The 22,516-nt window shown below is 38.9% G+C and overlaps 2 protein-coding genes across 2 annotated transcripts in view; both read left to right on the forward strand.

Moving 5' to 3' along the window:
- Window positions 1–3,101, forward strand: part of LOC104664531 (pirin) — a 46,930-nt gene extending 43,829 nt beyond the window's left edge. The window contains exon 6 of the mRNA XM_030933642.1: window positions 2,784–3,101. Coding sequence (XP_030789502.1) covers window positions 2,784–2,896 — 113 coding nt within the window. The 3' untranslated portion in view covers window positions 2,897–3,101. The remainder of the gene's footprint in view (window positions 1–2,783) is intronic.
- A 385-nt stretch (window positions 3,102–3,486) lies between these two features.
- The window catches only part of VEGFD (vascular endothelial growth factor D), a 39,861-nt gene continuing 20,831 nt past the window's right edge, over window positions 3,487–22,516 (forward strand). Inside the window, exon 1 of the mRNA XM_010366068.2 lies at window positions 3,487–4,049. Within this exon, the coding sequence (XP_010364370.1) occupies window positions 3,960–4,049 (90 nt within the window). The 5' untranslated portion in view covers window positions 3,487–3,959. The remainder of the gene's footprint in view (window positions 4,050–22,516) is intronic.

Genomic DNA, 22,516 nt, shown 5'->3' on the forward strand with positions numbered 1-22,516 from the left:
CCCTCTTGGGTTTATTGTTTATTCTGCATATGATAACTCTCTTATTCTTTCCTACCTAATATAGTCCAAACCTCCATCTCCAGATGAAATTTCTCTCATGAGCTCCAGATCCATAGTTTCAACAATGTACCAAAAACCTCTGCTTGAGAAACCACTTTATTGTCTCTAGTACCTCTATGTTAAAATATCCAGAACCGGGCCGGGCGCAGTGGCTCATGCCTGTAATCCTGGCACTTTGGAAGGTCGAGGCTGGCAGATCACTTGAGGTCAGGAGTTTGAGACCAGCCTGGCCAACATGGTGAAACCCCATCTCTACTAAAAATACAAAAATTTAGCAGGGCGTGGTAGTGCATAACTGTAATCCCAGCTACCGAGGAGGCTGAGGCATGAGAATTACTTGAACCTGGGAGGCAGAGGTTGCGGTGAACCAAGATCGCACCCCTGCACTCCAGCCTGGGTGACAGAGCAAGACTCAGTATCAAAAAAAAAAAAAAAAAAAAAAAAAAGAAGAAGAAAGAAAAAAAGAAAAAAGAAAAGAAAAACAAAAAATATCCAGAACCAAACACCTTGCTCCATCCAAAGCCTCCTGTGTCCTGTATTTCAAATACCCTTAACAATTCCACCATTGACTCAGCCGGGAGTCAACTTAGACACCTGATGCCAAAGTTTTCTTTAAAAATTATAAATCATTATATTACTCCCTACTTAACCTTACAGTGATTCATAATCACCTGCAAAAGTAGGTCCAAACTTCTTCCTGTAGATTGCATCCAAAGTCCAGAAGAGTCTGGTTTCTTCCTATATTTCAGATCGCCATTTTTCCCCCTTTGATCCCTCCCTCCACCACTGTACCCCTATCCCCTCCAGTATTCCTCCAGCACGCTAATCCTGAACATGCCTTTCCTCCTTGTGTGACTGCTCAAACATCACTCCCTCTGTGAATCCTTTCCTGGATTTCTCCTCCTCCCCCTTTCTGTGCTGATTTTATAGTTTTTACACTTTTATCCTTCCATATTTCACACAGTTTTGTAATGATTTCTTTTCATATCTGTGTGATAGATTTGAGTCCTTGAGGAGAGGGAGTCTGCCATTTATTTGACTTTCATCTTTATGTCTCTAGCTTCTAGCACAATGTCTGTCATTTAATGGGCATTCAATAAATACTTAAGAGATAGGTAATTGAATGAATGAATTTAGATGCCTAGGTTTTTTTTCTTCCTACTTGTATTCTATTCCCCACATCCTCTCCAAAGATTTCAGCATCATCAAGACATATTATCCTGTGTCTTCCTTCTCAAGATTTAAATTATAGTGATCACCAAATCCATGTTGATATGATAACAGTGGTTAAGAAGTTTGAATGTGTTATTTTCTCTAAGCAATACAGTTATGTATTAATCAGAAACTCTCAGAGAAAGCCCCTTAGAGCAGGCAGTTCCATAAAAGGAATGTCAGGAACTTCTGCAGACTGGATGAGGACATATACTGAGTGAACAAGTCTGTCAACTCTTCTAAAGACACTGTCAATGCCATATAAAAGCTGGCCTTGTTCATCTAGCAGATCATGGGAGTGAGACAGTCCAGTGCCTCTCCACCCATACAATATATGAAGAAAAGGGAAGAAACACACATTGCCTTCTGGTAGGTTAGGGGAGGACTTCCGGTACATTTTTAGCAAAATCTGAGTTCAGACCCAGCAGTTAGACAAAGGGGTCAGCAAACTATGGTCCATGGGCTTCATCTGCCCACTGCATGTTTTTGTAAATGAAGTTTTATTGGGACACAGCCATACCTATTCACTTTTGCATTATCTCTGGTTGCTTTTGCACTTTGATGAAAGAGTTGAGTAGTTGAGACAGACACTGTTTGATCCACAAAATCTAAAATACATACTATTTAGCCCTTCCTAGCAAACATTTGCCAACCCTAGAAAACTTTTTTAAAATGATGCTTTTTGACTAGAATTTTTATAATCTTCTGTTTATTGTCAATAGGTGCTGCCAATTTTCAAAAAATGACTTAGAATCCTCAGATAAGTATATAGCCTTATATGCTGCTTAGACACCAAAGCTATGATAAGATTTGTCAGTTCTTTGTATCACATGGGTTCAATTCTTGACATCAGCTAATGTTATAAAAATAACTACAAAAATGGTTGTAATAGAACCAAATCTAAGATTCTTTTTAATATAAAAGATCACCATTGCTGGTGAGAAACCTATACTGAATGGGTGAGATGCTATTGCATTTATCTGAAGTTTTGTCTTTATAATCAATAATCATACACAAACCTAGTCAAAAAACTCGTTTTATAGTCCTCGGGGATTGGACACTGTGAAATAAACTTTTACTTTTCAGATGTGCTTGGATTTTTTTTTTTTTTTTTTTTTTTTTTTTTTGGGACGGAGTCTCGCTCTGTGGCCCGGGCTGGAGTGCAGTGGCCGGATCTCAGCTCACTGCAAGCTCCGCCTCCCGGGTTCACGCCATTCTCCTGCCTCAGCCTCCCGAGTAGCTGGGACTACAAGCGCCCGCCACCTCGCCCGGCTAGCTTTTTGTATTTTTTAGTAGAGACGAGGTTTCACCGTGTTAGCCAGGATGGTCTCGATCTCCTGACCTTGTGATCCACCCGTCTCGGCCTCCCAAAGTGCTGGGATTACAGGCTTGAGCCACCGCGCCCGGCCAGGTTTTGTTTTAAATTAAGAACCACAGAAATACATACCATTTCTAGTGGTAGAGGAAAATATTGCCACCCAGAACTTTCTGAATGTCTCTTTCTGCCCTAGGTCCATTTGTGATGAACACCAATGAAGAGATTTCTCAAGCCATTCTTGATTTCAGAAACGCGAAAAATGGGTTTGAAAGGGCCAAAACCTGGAAATCAAAGATTGGGAACTAGTGGAAAGCAGGAGAGCAGGTCTCGATGTGTCCTAGAATTTTGCCATTTATGAGACTGAGCCATTGAAGGCATTCCATTTCTAAAGCTTATTTAGCCGGTGCTTCTAAAGAATTCCACACTAAAGTGATAACGTGGTTTTTGTAACAAGAAATGTAGTATATTTCCTGGCACATACAAATAAACCTAATCATTGTTTCTTTAAAAATCGACGTTTTTCATTTGAAATACCTAAGTTACTAAGCTTCTGTTTAAAAAGTCATTTTGTGTATGTTTGCCTTTTTTTGCATGTATGGATGGATGTTTTTATTATTTTTGTGCATGTGCAGGTTTTCAAAATCATATTTGATTGCTTTCTGTGTGTCATTGGCAGCAGATGCATGAGCATCTGAGGTCCCTTCTTAAGCAGTCCTACTGAGATACAAAGGTCAAAGCTATGTGCTGGGGTTTCATGTTACAGGTTATCTGCTTTAAAATAACAGCAGCCCTGAACATTTGAGTCAGTTCTTAAAACTGCCCTGCTATTGGTAGGGACGCAACAGGATTACAGCCAAGACTTCTCTGCATTTTCTGCCAAAATCTGTGTCAGATTTAAGACACATGCTTCTGCAAGCTTCCATGAAGGTTGTGCAAAAAAGTTTCAATCCAGAGTTGGGTTCCAGTTTTCTGTAGCTGTAAGCATTGGTGACCACACCACCTCCTTACAAAGCAACTGGAACCTGCAGCATACGGTGGAGAGATTTTTTTAATTTGCTGGACATGAAATAAATTTACAGTGCTTTCTAATTTCAGGTAGAAGACATGTCCACCTTCTGATTATTTTTGGAGCATGAGAACATTTTAATTTTTTTCATCTCTCTCTCCCCACCCCTAAGATTGTGCGAAAAAAGCGTACCTTGCCTAATTGAAATAATTTCATTGGATTTTGATCAGAACTGATTATTTGGTTTTCTATGTGAAGTTTTGAGGTTTCAAACTTTCCTTCTGGAGAATGCCTTTTGAAACAATTTTCTCTAGCTGCCTGATGTCAACTGCTTAGTAATCAGTGGATATTGAAATATTCAAAATGTACAGAGAGTGGGTAGTGGTGAATATTTTCATGATGTTGTACGTCCAGCTGGTGCAGGGCTCCAGTAACGAACATGGACCAGTGAAGGTAGGTGAGCTCAATTTTTAATATGATGAAGTTCTTTTTATTGGCTCATACAGAGGACTTTCTTTGCCCTCACTATTTTTGAAACAATATAAAAATGCAGAACCATCCTAGTAGTGGACTGGACAGGATATATCCTGCATTTGTTAGTGACTGTTCTGTTCCTTACTCGTATTAAACTTCTGGCCATGAGTATTTGAAAATGCTGGGGTGGGGTCAGTTGTTTTTTGAAGTTATGGTAGAAGATGAGCAGTCCGGAATCTTTTCGGATGGAGAATTTCTCCTCAGTTGCATATGCAGATGGCACAGTGGTTTTTTAATGAAACATTGATTTGTTTTTATGACTGATAACTTTGTGGGCCATTTATTTTCAGGTCTTTGTGAGCAGCAGAGGTTAGTTTATGTGTTTGGTAAATTGAAAATTGCAGTGCTTTCTCTGGACATTTTCTATCTGCTTTTGCAAATCACCAATTGCCGTCATTCAGAAAAATGTGTTCTCAGAGAGTGTTTGGTTTTTTTGCTTCTTGAAAGGTGTAAAATTCAACACTAATCAAATCTTTGGTTCTATGAGCAAGCATCAAATAGAGCTTAATGAATGGAGAGTAATGCAGAAAATTAACCAGAATGTTACTGACTGCTGGAACAATATTTAGCCCAATTTTATGCATTTCATAGATTGTATATATTTTAAGCTTCTATTTTGAAAATGATTCGGATGTAATTGTTTGGACTGAAGTGGTGCTAAATCATTATTGATTTAGGAACTTCTGGCCTTGAAAAGACAATTAAATGTGAGTTTGAGTTTTTGTAGCTGTTGTTTAGGACATGCATTTTCAACAGCGGTGATATCGCCCCCAGCAGGGGAAATTGGTTCGTGGAGGGCTGAAAAAGTTTTACTCTTTTGATACATCACACACAGACGTACATAGAGTACATATGGTATGTATTTTAAAATACGGTATGCATTCAAATGTCGTAGGGGAAAATGTCTTAAAAGGCTCCTGGCTGGTGTTGGTGGCCTGGCGAAGGTGGGGGTTGAGATTAAAAAATGTTGAACGCTGAGCTGGAGTTGAGTAGGAAGTCACCTTGTTTGGTAGCCAGCACTTTTCTAACTTTTCAAATTCCAAATGTACACAGGAGAACTCACAGTATTCAGCTCCATTGTACTGCCATCAGCCTTCATATTGGATCTCAAGGCCAGACTATAGGTCAATGGGAGTGTGAATGTAAGCATAGGTAACAGGAGAAAACTGTCTGACTTGTTTGAAGCAAGTAAGACTTTTCAGACTGTCCAGCTTTGTCGTAAGTTCATAAAACGGAAATCCTTTAGATGTGCTGGGCTCCTCGAGTTTTAAAATATTTCCATTTCCCTTGTAAAACATTACTTTATCTGATGGTATAGCAAAGGAGACTCTGAATTGTTGGACGTAAGTCATATTCTTTAGGTTGCTGAGCTCTTTTAAAGAGCGCAAGCACCAAGAATGTCTCAGGTGTCCTGGGCACTGTGAAGTTTTATTTATTTATTTATTTAAGATGGAGTCTCACTCTGTCGCCCAGGCTGGAGTGCAGTGATGCAATCTCGGCTCACTGCAACCTCCGCCTCCCAGGTTCAAGTGATTCTCCTGCCTCAGCCTCTCGAGTAGCTGGGATTACAGGTGCGTGCCACCATGCCCGGCTAATTTTTTGTATTTTTAGTAGAGACGGGGTTTCACTGTATTAGCCAGGATGGTCTCGATCTCCTGACCTCATGATCTGCCTGCCTTGGCCTCCCAAAGTGCTAGGATTACAGGCATGAGCCATCGCGCCCGGCCGGCACTGCGAAGTTTTAAATGCTTTGAATGTACTGTTAATATAAAAATTTGTTGAATGGAGCAACGAAGGAAAGCAACTGAATTGGCATGTGACAGAAAACAAGTCGTTACGCGTGGAGGATGCAGCATTATATACTTACTAATATGATTAGCAATTTTTTTCATTCTATACTTACTAATACGATTGGCATTTTTTTTTCAGAATATATCAGAATTTCCTTTAAAAAGTGAAGCTACATATACTGAACTTATATCCACCCAACCCCTCGCCCAATTAAATGATTTCTAATATGAAGGAAAGGATTGCCTATAGTTAAACAGAAGTTTTGGCATAGATGTGACAGAGTGGTAAGCGATAGTGAGATGTATAATATTGGTCATAGTTTTCTTTTTTCCCCAACTTTTAAGAATATAAAACCTAAGAGGAAATAATGTTTCTAAACGTTAAAGTTCTTCTTGTTAAAATTAAAATGTAGTGTGAAAAGATATTCATGATGGTAATGGTTTAGGGTGGTGGTATTTGAATTTTTTTTTGTTTTTACTTTTTGAAATAAAATGTTTTCTTTATGATAAGAAATTTCCATGGTCTTCCTCAGTACTTGGTCCATGTGTATTTCTTTCTCCTCACCCTCTCCTCTTCTAACCACTTCTTTTCCAGAATGGATGGTGATGCCAATTTTGCTGCTAGGTTGTCCTCCAGCCACCCCCAGTCCAGTTTTCACTTCCTAGCTTTAAACATTGTCCACTTTTCCAGCTTAGACTAGCATTGCCTCTACGATAGTTCTATGTGTCTGTGAAGAATTGTTTTCTTCCTGTAGCAATCATGAAATAGCTACTACTACTCTGGACAATTGTGTTAATGCCATTTGGGTGTAAGGCCTCCTAATTTCATTAGTCTTGCCACTTGTGCTTGCAAGGATAGCTGTTTGGAGTCAGCAGTGCCTGGAACATGTGAACTGAGACAAATCTGTTTGAAAATCTCAACTTAAGATTTCAAATCTACTGTGTATACTGTTTAGCTGTTAAGTTTCTCAGTCTAAGAAGAACACGTTTTCCTCTAGAAATAAGGTTAACCCAGTACCTATGCATGGTTCATTAATATAATCAGATTACAGCCTAGATGTAGTATTTATTTCTGTTTCTATTTTCTCCAGTTTTTTTAATACAGCTCAGACAGTCATAGACAGTTGTACACGATGTGCACTGCACAACTCTAGGGTGCTCCATGCATATAGACACATCTGTATGTGACAGCCCTAAGTACAATGTGGTAGACACTCTGGACATTTGGTAAATAAGTATCTACATCCTCACTCTCCTGTCATTCACATTGGTCTTCTGGCCAGCACTATTTCTGGTTTATTTAATAAACAGTTCTTGTCCACAGCAATTTTGTGAGTCATGAAGACATGTCACTATTGCAACAAAGGAATACCAGGCCATGGTAGGCTTTCACAACTTTTTCTGACAGAATTTGTTTCTTTTTGCTTTATCTTCCCTGTATACTATCTTTTTTTTTTTTATCCACCCGCTTTCTTAATTACACTGGTAGAAGAATATTGGTGGGTGATGGAGTCATTCACATTCTGTGTAAGACTGGAATCAGTCCAAGATCCACAGGAACGTGGGATACTTCTAACTTTCATGAGAAGCCACATGGCTCACAAGATTTCTTTACCTTTGTGTCGCTTGCCTTCTCCTGAAATCGTCTCTACAGTGAGTCGAATAACAAGGACTGAGGTGTATTTTCCATATTTAATTCCAGGAAGCAGTCCCACTCCTACTCCCTGCCCTATTTCCAGTTCCAAAGTCATGTACAGGGAAGTCCATTGACTTTGATGTTGGTCAAATGGCCCAGCAAACTCTTGTCCACTTTTCTGTCAGGCACAGTCCTTGGTGCAAAAGACATCTGAAATACTTTCCATTAATCTCTTCTTTATTTATGACCTTGTAGTTAAATGTGTTGAATCATATGCTTCTATACACATCTGTTTTAATCCAGTTTCTCACTTATAACTGGTGACTGAAACTTTTATATCACTATAGCATATTATTGGTACCCAGGATACAATAGAACCCTCGATATCTTATATGTTCAATATAGTATTTCCTTGTATGACTTATTTCTTAACATAAAAATCCTGTTTTAGACCTGTGGATAAACCTTTACTATAAATCCCAAAGACAATTTCTGGAATGAGAATATGGTATTTGCACACACACATGATTCCATGTAGAACTTGAGGTAATAAGATCTGGGACTCCCAGATACATTTATTATTACCACAAATGAATAGAGGTGCTACAGAAATAGGCACAGAAATGACAGTAAAATGGTTTCTGAGCACATTTCTAGGCTCAACTTTTTTCTACAACTTAGGATGAACAGAGACAGTAGACACTGTATATAATTGGGAATGTGACTGAGATGAGACAAAGATGAGATGGAAGCATTTCTTCTTCCCTTGCTTTTCTGGTGGTAGGTTCACTTTTCTGTCTTCCTTGCCACTAGTTCTTGTAGTCCCTACCAAGACACTAGGGCATTATACAGCAAAGTCACCCTGAGACCCCCTGCTACTGCATCATGAAGCCTTAGCTGGTTGTGATGTCTTAGTTCATAAACAATCTCCCTTGTCTGTCATTAGAGCTTTCCAATATTTGACAATTCATTTATTTTTTTCAACAGGTATTTATTGGGCACCTGTATATCTAGGCACTGATCTAGGGGCTGGGAATGAAGTAGGAAATAAGTCTAGGGGCTGAGAATGCAGGAGGAAATAAGACAATGTTTCAATTCTCTTGGAATTTGCATTCCAAGTATGGTGGGTAGAGGCAGACAATATGCAAATCTGTAACATGTCAGGTGTGACAAATGCTATGAAGAAAATCACGTAGGGGGAGCTGATACAGTACTGAGTAAATCAGAGGAGACCTTTCTGATTCAGTTATGTCTCTGCAGAGTCCTGAAGGAAATAAGAGAGACAGAGGCAACCATCAATGCAGTGGCCATGGTTGGCACAGCAAGTTGGCTTTGATATCTGGGTATTAGCCAGGGAGCTGGTGCAGCTGGAGGTGGGGTGAGTGGAGGCCAGAAGTGCAGTTGTTGAGGTTGGAGAAGTAGCCAGGGAAGATCATGTAAGGTGTGACTGTGCTCCCATAAAACTTTATGGACACTAAAAATTGAATTTTATGTAATTTTCCTGCATCATGAAATTTTTTTAAAAAAAAGTTTGTTTCAACCATTGGAAAATGTAAAAAATTGTTCTTACCTAACAGGCCATACAAAAACAGGCTGCAGGTTGGATTTGGCCCATGGGTCATAGTTTGGCAATTGTGTTACATATAAATCATTACACTATTTTATCTTCATCATGGTACACATCCATACCTGACATGTTTTATTTGCCTGTGTATACATTTATTGCTTTGTCGCCATCTACTAGAATACAAGCTTTTTGAGAAAAGGAGCTCTTAATTGTCTTGTTTACTGCAGCATCCCAATCACCAGTGAAAAGCCTGTAATAGAGTAGATACTAAAAACAGTATTTGTTGACTGATTGATGGACTAGACCTCAGGATTTTTAAATGTCCAGGATCAAGATATGAACTACTGCATTAAATCATCTCCAATATCTACTCTTATGATGGCTGGTCTGACTTCATGATTTAAAAAAAAATTCTAAAGCATTTTTAAGGCAGTATATTCACCCTGTGCTATTTTCCTGTGGGCATAGGATAGGATTTCTGTGGATGTATCAAAGACTCCTCTAGTGTCCTTCCAGGCACAAGTCATCCTATAAGGCGTTGCCTTTTAGGAGCCACAGGTGTAGAAGGAAGTCATCTGAGCCCATTATTCCAGCCTGTTGGTAACACAAAGAGAGATGAGCAAAGCAACATCTGTACAGGGGTCTAGACAAAACTTCGACATTTTGGTGTTTTCCTTGATCCCTGAGATCCTTAGAAATGCTACCTATGCTTTCATTTTATGCTAGGTGGTTTGTAAAGTCATGGTAAATTATGGCAAAATACTCTGGTCAGATACTTTATCAGGCTAGGCCAGGATATGCTGTGAAAACAAACACCCCCAAACTCTTGGTGGTCCATAAACAACAGAGACTTATACCATTTTTATCGCTTATACCACATGACCAGCCTGGTTCATCCGGGGTCAACTCCACATGGGGATTGAAGCTGACTGAGTATCTGATCTTGAATGTTAGGAATCACTATGACAGAGGGAGGGAGAGCCCCAGAGAGCCCCACCCTGGCACTTAAATTCTCTGGCCCAGAAGTGACACATATTACCTCTAGTTGTGGCCCCTTGACCCACTGCCCCATCTAGCCACAAAGGGCCAGGAAGTGTAATCCCACCATGCGCTCAAAAGGCAGCGAGATGGAAATATTTGACAAACAATATTAATGACTGTGACACATGGTGAGTTCTTCACATTGGTGACTTCTAAGTGCTTCTGAACACACCTTTGACTGTAGAATGTCAAAAACATTCCCAATTTTATAGCAGTGCTGGAAAATGAATTGTATTGAGACAACTTGGGAGGAGTAGAAGGAGATAGAATAAAAAGAAAAAAATTCACTGATTTCTGTCACGCCTCCTTTAACGCATGGAAGAACATATACATTGCTTAGAAAATCACATTACCACATTCAGAACAACTTTAGTGAAGATGGGAAACAACCATGGCTGGTCAGTGGGGTGAAGTGTGCTGAAGGAAGACAGATTTATTTCTCAGGAGGCATCTTCTCTCTGGGAAAAAGAAAGACACATATTCATCTCGGTAAATATTTGTGGAATGTCTACCATGTGCCAGGCATATGAGTGAAAATGATGTTTTTATAAAATAAAGATGTCTTAAGTATTTGCGTGTCTTACTAGCCTAAGTGAGGGAGTTCAATTTGGCCAGTGGGAAGGATAATTTTATGCCTGAAACTTTAGTAATGTAAATTTTTATGCTGATTCTCTTTTTGTCATTCACTGAGTATTCCTAAGTAACTATAACACTCACATATTGGAGATAAGTATTGGTTTCCTGAAATCTAGGTTTGGCTAACATTGCTTCTGAAAAGAGAAAACGTTGAATGTGTTGAATGTCCCTGTGGCACATTCTTGCTGTTGCTTACTGTTCCATTATGGAGAGTGTTAGAAAGAGTGTAATTTTGATTGAATGACTATGCCAAAAAAACACCCTAAATAAGAAACTGCACAGAAAGAACAGAGTGGAATGAAAAAGTGAAAACAACTTTGCAATGGTGTGCTTCATTTACAAGTACATTGTCACAGCAAGACTAGGGATGATTGGGCATCTTAGAGAGTGCAGAGGATGTTGATAAGGAAGAGGAAGAGGAGATCAGTGGATGTTGATGTGGGACACTAGATCCTTAGTGAAGAAGTGTGAAAGAGGGTATGCTGGGCTGACTGCCACTGGCATAGCAAGGCTGCTTTGTAGAAGGGACAATAAAGTTTTGCATAAGGATCCTTTTCCCATCCAATGGATTATGCTATACTTTGGCAGGAATAGGGCTGTAGCAGTTAACCATTGCCACAATAATGCTGTGTAACACAGCAGTCCAAATTTCAGTGGCTTAAAACATCACTACCTTATTCTCACTTATGTCTCTGAGTCAGCTGGGAGTCAGAGGATTAAGGCTCAAGGCATAGGTTGGGTGCAGGTCAGCCCCACATGTCTCTCATCCTTCTTTGATCAGTGGGCTAGCAGGAGCATGTGCTTGCAGTGATGGTGGAAATAGGAAAACGTGCAATCATAGCTGAGTTTCAAGCCTCTCCTCGCATCGTGTCTTGTAACGTCTCATTGGTCAATAGGGCTGGGAAATATATCCCTCCCTCAGAGAGTTAGGAGTGGAAATGAAATTGTTGTTAACAATAAATAGCCTAATCACCATAAAGGCTTTGGGTGGCACATTGGGCCCTTGATCTTGGAGATCAGTGATAGAGAGACTGTAACAGACCTCAGGAACCCCTTGGGGTTGTTCAGAGCATACTTCTAGAGGGTCTGGGGTTGTCTTGCCATTCAAGTCCATCCCACACCCATCTGCCCCCACATATCCTAAGCACAGTTATGTCAAGTGAGAACAGAGGCATTTGAATGGAGCACAGATTTCAAACACATAAAGGCAGGGCATGGCCATCTCTCCCAGTGCTAGATGATCTGACTGGGAGAAAACCACAAGCAGTCTTCATCAAATTGAAGGAAGTGGAGGTCCCAGGCATTTAGCCCCCTAGTATGTCCTTAAAAAACCCAGACGGCCATGCACACACACTCACACAAATGCACACACACACACACACATACATTCACACACACACTCTTTTCCTGCATTTGTAGTTCCTTTCCTCAGTCTAACTTTAATTAAACAACCTGGATTTCATATATATTCATTTAAATATAGAATTTCATAAACGAAAGAGCCACCAGAACCACCAGTGGTAGCATGAGGCCCCTGAAATGAGAGACGAGCCCACCCCAACCTTAAATGACCAGGTTTCTGGACTTCAGAGAAGCAAGATCAGACCCTTGGCAGGTTCCATCTGATCAGCCACAGCAGCCATAGCTACAGCAATAATTATTAGTAAGTGTGCGTTCTCCCTGCCCTAGTTAGTGCACCCTATACCCTCAGGTGTCATCTGTTCTAGGTAAAGTCAGACCCTAATAACAAAAAACCAAAATGTAAAATGTTGGTTGTTTTTTTTTTTTTACACACTTCTAAAGACATGTAAAGCCTGAGCAGATACCTTAAAATTCATCTTCTATCTGAAAACACCTCCTAGAACCATTTTTAAAAGGAGATGGAGGCAAGGTGGAGAAAGAAAGTTTGTCTTTGATTTACCCTGGGAAAGTTGTCTTTTAAAAAAATTTTAATGTCTATGTACTATGATTGGAGTTGCCGTGTCTTGCTCTTTTCAAGCTCACCACTCTGACTCCTAAGGAATATCAGGGCCCCTAAAACACAGACTTCTAAACCCCAACACATATAGGAAAGAAAGGAAAGAGGAAAGAAAGAAAGGAATGCAACATTTATTGTGCGCCTACCGTATACCTGACCCTTTCCTACATATGGCCTCATATAATCTCTTCATCAGCTTTATGAGATGACTATTATTAACAATGCCGCTTTATAAATGAGGAAATCAAGCCTTAAGGAAGTCAAATACTATATCCTTAGTCAAATAGCAAAAAAAAAAAAAAAAAAAAAAAAAAAAAAAGTAGTGCCTAGATTCAAAGACAGTTTATTTTTTTTAACTTATAGAGTAAAATGGATATTTTTCCTTTTGGCGTGTAGTTCTATGAATTCTAACACATGTATAGATTTATATAACCACAACTGTAATTAGGATACAAAACTATTCCATCACCCCCCAAAAATTCACTTACATTATCCTTTTATAGTCAGACCCTCCTCCCAGCCTCCCAACCTCTGGCAATCACTGATCTGTTGTTCTTCACTATGGTTTTGCATATTTGGTTCACTGTCATTCTGGTTTTTTGGGAATGTCATGTAAATGGAATCATACACTATGTAACAGTTTGAGATCGGCTTCTTTCATTCATACTGCCTTTGAGATTCTGCCAGTGTCCCTGTAGTTCATTCCTTTTTATTGCTGAGTAGTATTCTATTGATTGCTGAACCATTCACCCATTGAATGACACATAAGTTGTTTCTAGTTTTTTGGCTATTGTGAATAAAGCTACTACAAACATTCATGTACATGTATTTATGTGAACATACGGCTTCATTTATCAAGGGTAGAATCCCCAGAAGTAGGACTGTTGGGTCGTATGGTGAGCATATGTTTATAAGAAACTGCAAACACATTTTCCAGAGCGTTATGCCATTCAAAGCCAGTTTTGAGCAATTCAAATCTATGCTTTCTCCTTTCCAGTAAGCTGTTTCTCCAGATGACAGAGTGGTTTACTATATTAGGCAAAGCTTCATCTTGGGGAGTGTTATTTCCAACTGAGAGCTATGGGAGGCAAAGTTACAAAACTTCAGCTCAGACTCACAAATCTAACTTGATCTGGGAAGACACCTCGACAGGTGGGGGAGGGAGAACATCTGCTGAGGAAGGCTGGGAGTGGAGTGAGACTTTGCTACTTGGACCCCAAACCAGGAAAAATTTGGTGGTTTTGGTTTAGCCTGAACCATCAGGTTAAACAGGAAATGCAAAATGCTCTTCCAGTGAAACAGAAGAAGCTGCTAAGAGGTAGAGGGAACATGGAACTATTTGTATTGCAACCGAATCCACCTCCCCAAACCCACTGCAAAGGGAAATTGCTGACTGCAGTGTCCCTGAACTCCAGGGTGAGTAAGAAGAGAACCACGCCCCCAGGGAACATTTGTAAATCTGTAAGCAAATCTAGGGAAAGTTGTGTGAAATGTGTCCCTTCCATAACTCACCCTAAAGCTTCTGGGTATTCTAAACATACAAATTCTATTCATCACACCCTTTTATCACCAAGCTTCCTGAAGGCGTATTGCCAACACAATTTGACAAAGAAAATAGCACCAACAACTTTTCAAAGCCTTGGAAGGATAGTCTCAGACCCACGGCTCTCAAGAGGTCCAGGGATGAATTTAGCAAGGCTGGCCTCCTTTGCCATATATATAGAACAAGAGGATTGTTAATAGTATGGGATTGGAATGGCTCAAGAAAAGCTTTTTGCAGCTCTTTGAGAAAAGTAGCCAGGGTCTCCCTTTAAACCTTTGCTGACGGCCTTATAGCTCAAAACCAGCATTGGAACTGGCTATGTACTCCCAAACCAAAGCCTCTTCCACTTGGCATGTATATTTATATTATCATTTATATCTTCTTTCAAATACCTTGTAGGACTGCCTTTTGAAAGGATTATAATTTATACTTTTTTGTCGAATTCAGTAGGTTAAAGCAGTACCTATTTAATTTTATTTTGAAAAATTGGTTGTTCTTGCTTTTTGGGAATTTGAGAGGCAATTTAGTCTGTCATTTAGGATGACATCATATAAGGCAGCCAACTTCATCATGCTATTTAGCCTGAAAAGCGATATTGTTGATCTTCAACCTTGAAACCTTGAAAAAGTCGTACAGGTTGGGAACTGACCTGCAAACGGTCAGGTATCTTGAGATAGGAAACGGATTTGCAAATCCAGGTCAGCAAGATACTCATACAAATATTTTGAACCCAAGGTATACATCAAATAGATTTAAAGACTAAGACTATTTCTGAGCATGCATCGACCATTTGAAGACTAGTGGACTTGCATGAAGTTCAGGAGTTAACCTGGGTCTTGTAACTTCAAATCAGCATTTCTCATGCCCTAAATTAGTAGTAGAGAGACAGTATAGAGAATTCCTATATAACCCTCACCCATCTTCCTCTAAGGCTAACACCTGGGAAGTTTTTAAAAAAAATCCTGATGGCAAAGCTGCAGCCCAGACCCAAAAAATGAGAATCTCTGAGATTAGGATTCGAGCATCAGTATTTCTTTGAGGCTTATTCCTGGGTAGATTCAAGAAGAAGCCAAGATTTTGAACCCCTGCTTTATTTGTGTGTGTGTGTGTGTGTGAGAGAGAGAGAGAGAGAGCTTTAATGACACAAAATGCTTATAGTTACAAGTTATACATGTATTGTAAACTATATATAACGATACAAAGTGCTAACTAAATAGATGAAGAATGCATAATCACTTTGACTCAGTTAATCCAATGATTTCCACAATGGGTTCATGAAAAAACTCATCTGACTGGCTAAGTCTTCAATTCTCATCTTTTTAGAAGAGTACATATGTTTACTGCAATCACGGGAACTTGTTGCACTTTCCAATGTGCAAGTTTGTGCAGTTTTGCTCTTGATTCTATTTACAAATATCTTAAGCCAGTTTTCGTCAAACATATGAAAAATGAAGCCTGCCTTTTTGTCCCCAAATTGTAAACAGGTGTAAAGCTTTTAAAACATTAATCTCACAATTTCAGCAGTTCATTGTTGAATTCTCCTTTCCAATACGCAATGTTTTCGTTCAACACAAATCTGGGTAGCAGTAAAACGTTCATCCCATGTGTTAGGGCTTTGGATACATACTACATGCTTTCATAATAAACTCTACTGTGATGATGTATCCAGGTTTTAAGTGATTTTCCATAATTTCACTAATGCTTTAAGAAAAAGAGCAACACTATGTTTATTTTTAATGTTGAAAGAAATAGTAAATATACCCAGGTTCAATGGCACTACTGATAGAACTGCTGCTGAATTTGGAAAGAGCACGATGCGCTAGCAGTAAGAAGTCACTTTCAGGCAAAGAATAATTTTACTTTTCCCTCCTGTAATACCAAATGCATACTGTAGCAGTTTAGCTAGTCAGTTCTCCTAACTCTGTGGCCTTTCCAATTTTATTCAGGCTTTTCAAACATCAGTGAGCCATCAGATTTACTTTCTTCCCAAAGAAATTCAAATATGAACACTTGAAATAAATAGGTTATAGAAGGCAAATCAAGTGTTATCAGGTTTAAGAATAAGACAGAAATATGGTGTAATAAAAAGATGTCCAAAATTATTTAGACATCAAATGCAAGAAAGAAAAAAGAAAATTACTTGCAAAACTATTTAGGATATATCATCTTTCTTAAAGATAGCCAACTATATTCTTGAAAAAAAGATAAAAATTTTCTTGTTTAATCTGCATGTTATTTTCCACTATAACACATTAATTTTACAAACATTGATGTGAGAGAGAAGAGTTAGATAGTTTCTGCAAACTGGCAAACCTGGCTGTCATAGTGTTTTTATTCAAGTTGACCTGATGCACTTCATAGATTGCTAGTTTTAAAATTAACAATGTGAACCCCTGCTTTAAACCCTTCTCAAAGTGCAGTCAGCCAACCAACAGTATCGCCCGTGCCTGGGAACTTGCTAGAAACCACTTTGTGAAACTCATTTCCTGGTATGACAATGAATCTGGCTACAGCAGCAGGGTGGTGGACCCCATGGTCCACATGGCCTCCAAGGAGTAACACCCCAGGACCATCAGCTCCAGTGAGAGCATGAGAGAAAGAGAGAGGCCCTCAGCTGCTTGGGAATCCCTGCCACACTCAGTCCCCACCACACTGAGAATCTCCCCTCCTCACAATTTCCATGCAGACCCCCTGAAGAGGGAAGGGCCTAGGGAGCCCCACTTTGTCATGTACCACCAATAAAGTTCCCTGTACTCAGCTAAAAAAAAAAAAAAAGAAAGAAAAAGAAAAAGAAATAGAAAAAGAAATGCAGCATCCTGTCTTGGCCCAAACCCACTGCATCAGAATCTGCATTTTAACGAGATCCCCAGGTATACACATTCAGTTTTGAGAAGCAGTACTATATATAAAATATTCAACAGACCACACAAACCTGGGCCCAACTGCTATTTGTCAGATACATGTATGTATTTATTATAAATTCCTTCATCAGAAACATATTACATGCTTATTACTTTAAAAAGAGGAATCAGACACATATCCTACCCTCAAAGAGATCTCAGTGTAGGAAGGGAATACAATGTGTTCATAAATAATATAGTCTAAGTTAAGGACTTCATAAAATGCTTGATGGAAGAAGTGGCATTTATTTTGGACCTGGAATGAGAATTGAAAGAAGATATTCAAAAGACAAGTGATTTAGTGATGTAGTTTGAATACATGAATAATCTCAAGGTCACTTTTTCTATAGCTTTCAGTGAATCAAGTTGTTTTACTTGAAATATTTGTTAAATGTATTAATAATAGTATATATTTATATATATTTATATATATAGTAAATAAATAATATATATAAATAAATATATATAATAAATAAATATTTATTCAGCTCTTACTATTGCTATAAGACAGATACCATTACTGCTCAAGTGGCTTTTACAACCTAGTGGGGAAGACAAGCGGATAACAAGAAATGACACAATTCATTAGTGTTACTGGTAGTGTTATGAAGGACAAGGATGGGGTGGCTAGAAATCCATGTGACAGATCAGACCTAGGCAGGGGTGGGAGTTGTGGAGGAGGTTTCCCTGAGTAGGTAACATCTAAGCTGAGAAAGATTTAGGTAGACAAAGAGTGAATGGCATTCCAGGCAAAGGAAACAGCATGGACTAAGGTCAAAACAAGAAGAAATGAACCAAAGAACAAGTTGATAAAATGGATGTCCAGTAATATTCCATTGTTCAACTAGGCAACATTTTTCCTTGCCTCCCAAATTGGGTCAAAGTAGCCTGGTCTTCACGCCTCCAGTCCTTCCTCTTTTTAAAAATTTTATACAACTATATTGATATAGAATTTACACACTATAAAATTGACGTTTCGCTTGTTTTCATTCAAGAACATTAGGAAATTTACTGAGTTGTATAGCTATCATCCACATAGGGTCCATTATGCCCCTTTACAATGAAACCTCCATTCTCACTCCCAGCCTCAGGCAGCCAATAATCTATTTTCTGTCTCTAGGGGCTAGAAACTTAAGAGTGGAATTAGTTGGTGTATAATAAATTTAGCTTATTAGAGAACTGCTGAACTCTTTTCCAAAGCAACAAGACAATTTTACAGTTTCATCAGCCATGTATGAGGGTTCCCGTTGCTCCATATCCCTTACAACACTTGGTATTGTCAGTCTTTTTGTTTATAGCCATTCTACTGGGTGTGAAGTGGTATCTCATTTCACCAGCCCCTCTTCCTAACTTCTTTGCCAGATTCCCCACTCCTAAACCTGCTCTATGCCCAACCAAAGTGAATCCCTTGCTGTTTTGTTTTGTTTTGTTTTGTTTTGTTTTGTTTTTTCACTGAGGCTCGTTGATATCCCCAAATTATGCCTTTCTTCACTCTTGGAATGTGTTACTTGACTGGATATGTATTTTTGGTGAAGGAGAGGGGCTGGGCTGGAAATTGAGAGCTCAAATTTGTAGGAGTACAGAAGGTCTTTGACTTCCTCACAACATGGGACACTTCTAAGTTTCTCCTACAAACCCCACCACCATACTTTTCCAAATATCTTGCCTGCCAGCTTGGTCACACATGACCTAAATTAATACTTAAGAAGTTATGGAGATGCTCATGCTTCCTCAGGGGAGAATGCTGTGTGAACTTAGAAATTAACAAAAGGAGAAATGACTACCCTTGAAATTGTACCACAGAAAGGAGCATACATTCAAATGATGGTGAAGTCTTATTAAAAAGACTTTAAGCCTCCCAATTTAGAAGCTGGCTTGTGGTAGCCAAGAAATTAGAGAATGATTTGTTATTTAAGAGTGAAATTGCTAGTAGTCTTGGATTAATTACCATAAAAAAGCTGCCGCTGTAATAAAAAGCAGAGATCTGGTAACCCTGCTTCACTTCCTTTCTCTTGATGAAAGCCTTTTAATTATTTTAATTTTGATTAGCACTTCCATCAGAAAATAGGAAGAAATTAGGAGCAATTGGCAAAGGTTTAGTAATTAAAACCACTGAAATCAATGGTTTAAGTATGTATTTGGGATAATCACACTTTTTAATTTTTATTTTTGTCTTACTCAAGTGGATAACATCAAGTTCATTATACAAAAACCAACCAGTGCAGAAAGCCGATTGGAAACAAACAACCATTCTGGAACCCTTTGAAAATGTATGCCTTTGATGAATTAGTTGCCAGGTTTCTACTTATGTTTAATTGTTAGTATTTCCACTTAAAATAGCAAAATGACTGTCTGCAATTTCTGTTATTTCAAACTAGGTTTTAAATTCTGGGGTTGAAAGTAAGCTTAAATAACTCTGAGTACTTGAGTAAACACCGCATTTTTTATGATGAGGCAAGTTGCATGAACCATTTAATTACTTTAATTCAATCCAGAGATTTGATATTTTCTCCTGAGTTCTCAAGTTGGATAGTTTAAAAAATTTCTAAGATTGAATTGAAACCTGTAAGAACTATAATAAAACTGTCTGTTTTCTTTCTTTCTTTCTTTCTTTCTTTCTTTCTTTCTTTCTTTCTTTCTTTCTTTCTTTCTTTCTTTCTTTCTTTCTTTCTTCCTTTCTTTTTCTTTCTTCTTTCTTCTTTTTCTTTCTTTCTTTTTCCTTCCTTCCTTTCCTTCTCCTTCCTTCCTTCCTTTCTTCCTTCCTTCTTTCCTTCCTTCCTTCCTTCCCTCCTTCCTTCCTTTCTTCTTTCCTTTCTTCTCTTTCTTTTCTTTCTTTCTCTTTCTTTTTTTTTCCAAGATCTCGCTCCATCGCCCAGGCTGAAGTGCAAGTGGCGAGATCATGGCTTACTGCAAGTTTGACCTCCCCAGGCTCAGGTGATCCTTCCACCTCAGTCTTCTGAGTAGCTGGGAGTACAGGCATGCACCAGCATGTCTGGCTAATTTTTGTATTTTTGGTAGAGACAGGGTCTCACCATGTTTCCAGTCTGGTCTTGAACTCTTGCGCTCAAGTAATCCTCCTGCCTCGGCTTCCCAAAGTGCTGGGATAACCAGTGTAAGCCACCATGCCTGGCCTTGTATTTTTGGATAGTATTGAGGGAAATTTGCCTCAATAAATAAAAATCCTTTCAATATGCTTCAACTTTAAAATCTTCAAAAAGCTGCTTAGTTTCATTATTTTCGTGTGGAAGCAGCTTTGTCACAAAGTTTTATTTTGAAGACTGAATTGTATACGGAGTACTGTCCAACTAGAAGAGAATGAATAATCAGGAAAAGAGAGACTATTGAAAAATGAGACTTAATGGAGAAGTATTGAATTTCAAAGCTGCCAGAGACATTAGCAATTGTTCAGTTTCATCTCCAGATTTCTTAGATGAAGAAGCTGTGGCAAGCCAATTTCACAAACCTGATCTATGATCCTCATGCTCCCCACTCCTCTCACTCCCAGAATTTTGCCTTGATCCAAACTTTACAGAAAAGTGCGAACCCACAGGTATGAGTTCACTGAGCTTCCCAGGCAGTCCTGCCATCTACAAACCCATGCCATTCTGTATTTTCCTCTTGTTTCTGAGGGTGATCCTCTCATCTAATCACACTATGTCCACTTATCTCTGGCACTTATGTCAAAACAACCCCTCTACGTCTTGCCTTAGCTCTCCTGCATATGCTTTCTTTCTTCCTGTCTGTTGTCTCTTTCCCCCAGCTTATAATTCTCCCGCCTTTATTAAAAACATGCACCCACAGACACACACTCACATCTGGATTCCCAGGTATGATAACCTTGTAGATTCATGTTTTCAGATCGTTCTTAGTCCATAGAATATAAAATTGATGGAATGATGGCAAACATTTGCAGATGACAATCATTTACAGAAATGGCACTAAGCCATGTAGCTGAAGCTGCAGGACTTACGGATCTGTGCTGGAAGACAGGGGCCATCAAAAATTCAGCTTCAGCTGGAAATGGGCTCTTTGAGTGCACTGCATCAGATCCATGAAAGAGGAAGGAAGAGTTACTGCTCATTGCTGCCTGGAGCTGTGACTTCTATGAAATTACTTAACTAGGGGCAAAGGAGGAAGCAGATACTTCCTTGCAACTAGGACTTGAGCTGAGATGATCCCTGAATCATAAATACTCAAAAAGATTCAGATTCAGGACCCAGGGGATCACAGGGTACAACTACAAAACTTCTAAATGTTGGGGAAAGAATAATGAGAAAGAAAAATGAATCTCTGAAAGAAAATGGAACTACTAAACAAAATTCCAAATCACGTTGATGTAATTGTTACTAAGAATGGCAGCAACAAAATGAATAATCAGGATATGTCATACCTACAAAGTTAAAAATCTAAAATAATTTGAAGAAATACTTAAATACATTTAGAACCCTCAAAGAGATAAAGAAAGAAATAATATTCATAAAATTAAAATGACAAACTAGGGGCGGGGTGCGGTGGCTCACGCCTGTAATCCCAGCACTGTGGGAGGCCGAGGTGGGTGGATCGCAAGGTCAGGAGATCGAGACAATCCTGGCTAACACGGTGAAACCCCATCTCTACTAAAAATACAAAAACAAAATTAGCCAGGCGTGGTGGTGGGTGCCTGTAGTCCCAGCTATTCGGGAGGCTGAGTTGGGAGAATGGCGCAAACCCAGGAGGTGGAGCTTGCAGTGAGCCAAGATTGCACCACTGCACTCCAGCCTGGGAGACAAAACTAGACTCCATCTCAAAAAAAAAAAAAAGAGAGACAAACTAGGAAGAATATACAGAAATGTAACAGAAAGTAGATAGGAAGAAGAATGAAGTAGAAATACTTGAAATTAGAAATATGGTGATTGAAATTAAAACTGTAACAAAATAAACTCTAGACTCACAACAATTGGAGAGTTGGTGATTGGAAAGATGAACCAATTAATTTACCCAAAACACATTAGAAAGAGGTGAAGGGGAAAAAATAGCTAAATATAGAAGCACATTTAAGAGACATGTAAGATGATTAAAAGCCTCCAATATTTTTCAAAAAAGAGAGTAGAGACAATATTATAGGTGGAATAATGAAAATGATAATGGCTGAGAATATTAAAGCCTTGAGAAAAAACGGACAAGTGGCCTCAGATTGAAACTGCCATGAAGGTCTCTGTCTCAAATTCTCAACTCTGCTTTTGTAGTATGAAAGCAGCCATAGACAATAAGTAAATGAATGCACATGGCTGTGTGTCAATACAACTTGATTTACAA

Source organism: Rhinopithecus roxellana, chromosome 7 (assembly GCF_007565055.1).
Source record: "Rhinopithecus roxellana isolate Shanxi Qingling chromosome 7, ASM756505v1, whole genome shotgun sequence".
NCBI classification, from domain to species: Eukaryota; Metazoa; Chordata; class Mammalia; order Primates; family Cercopithecidae; genus Rhinopithecus; species Rhinopithecus roxellana.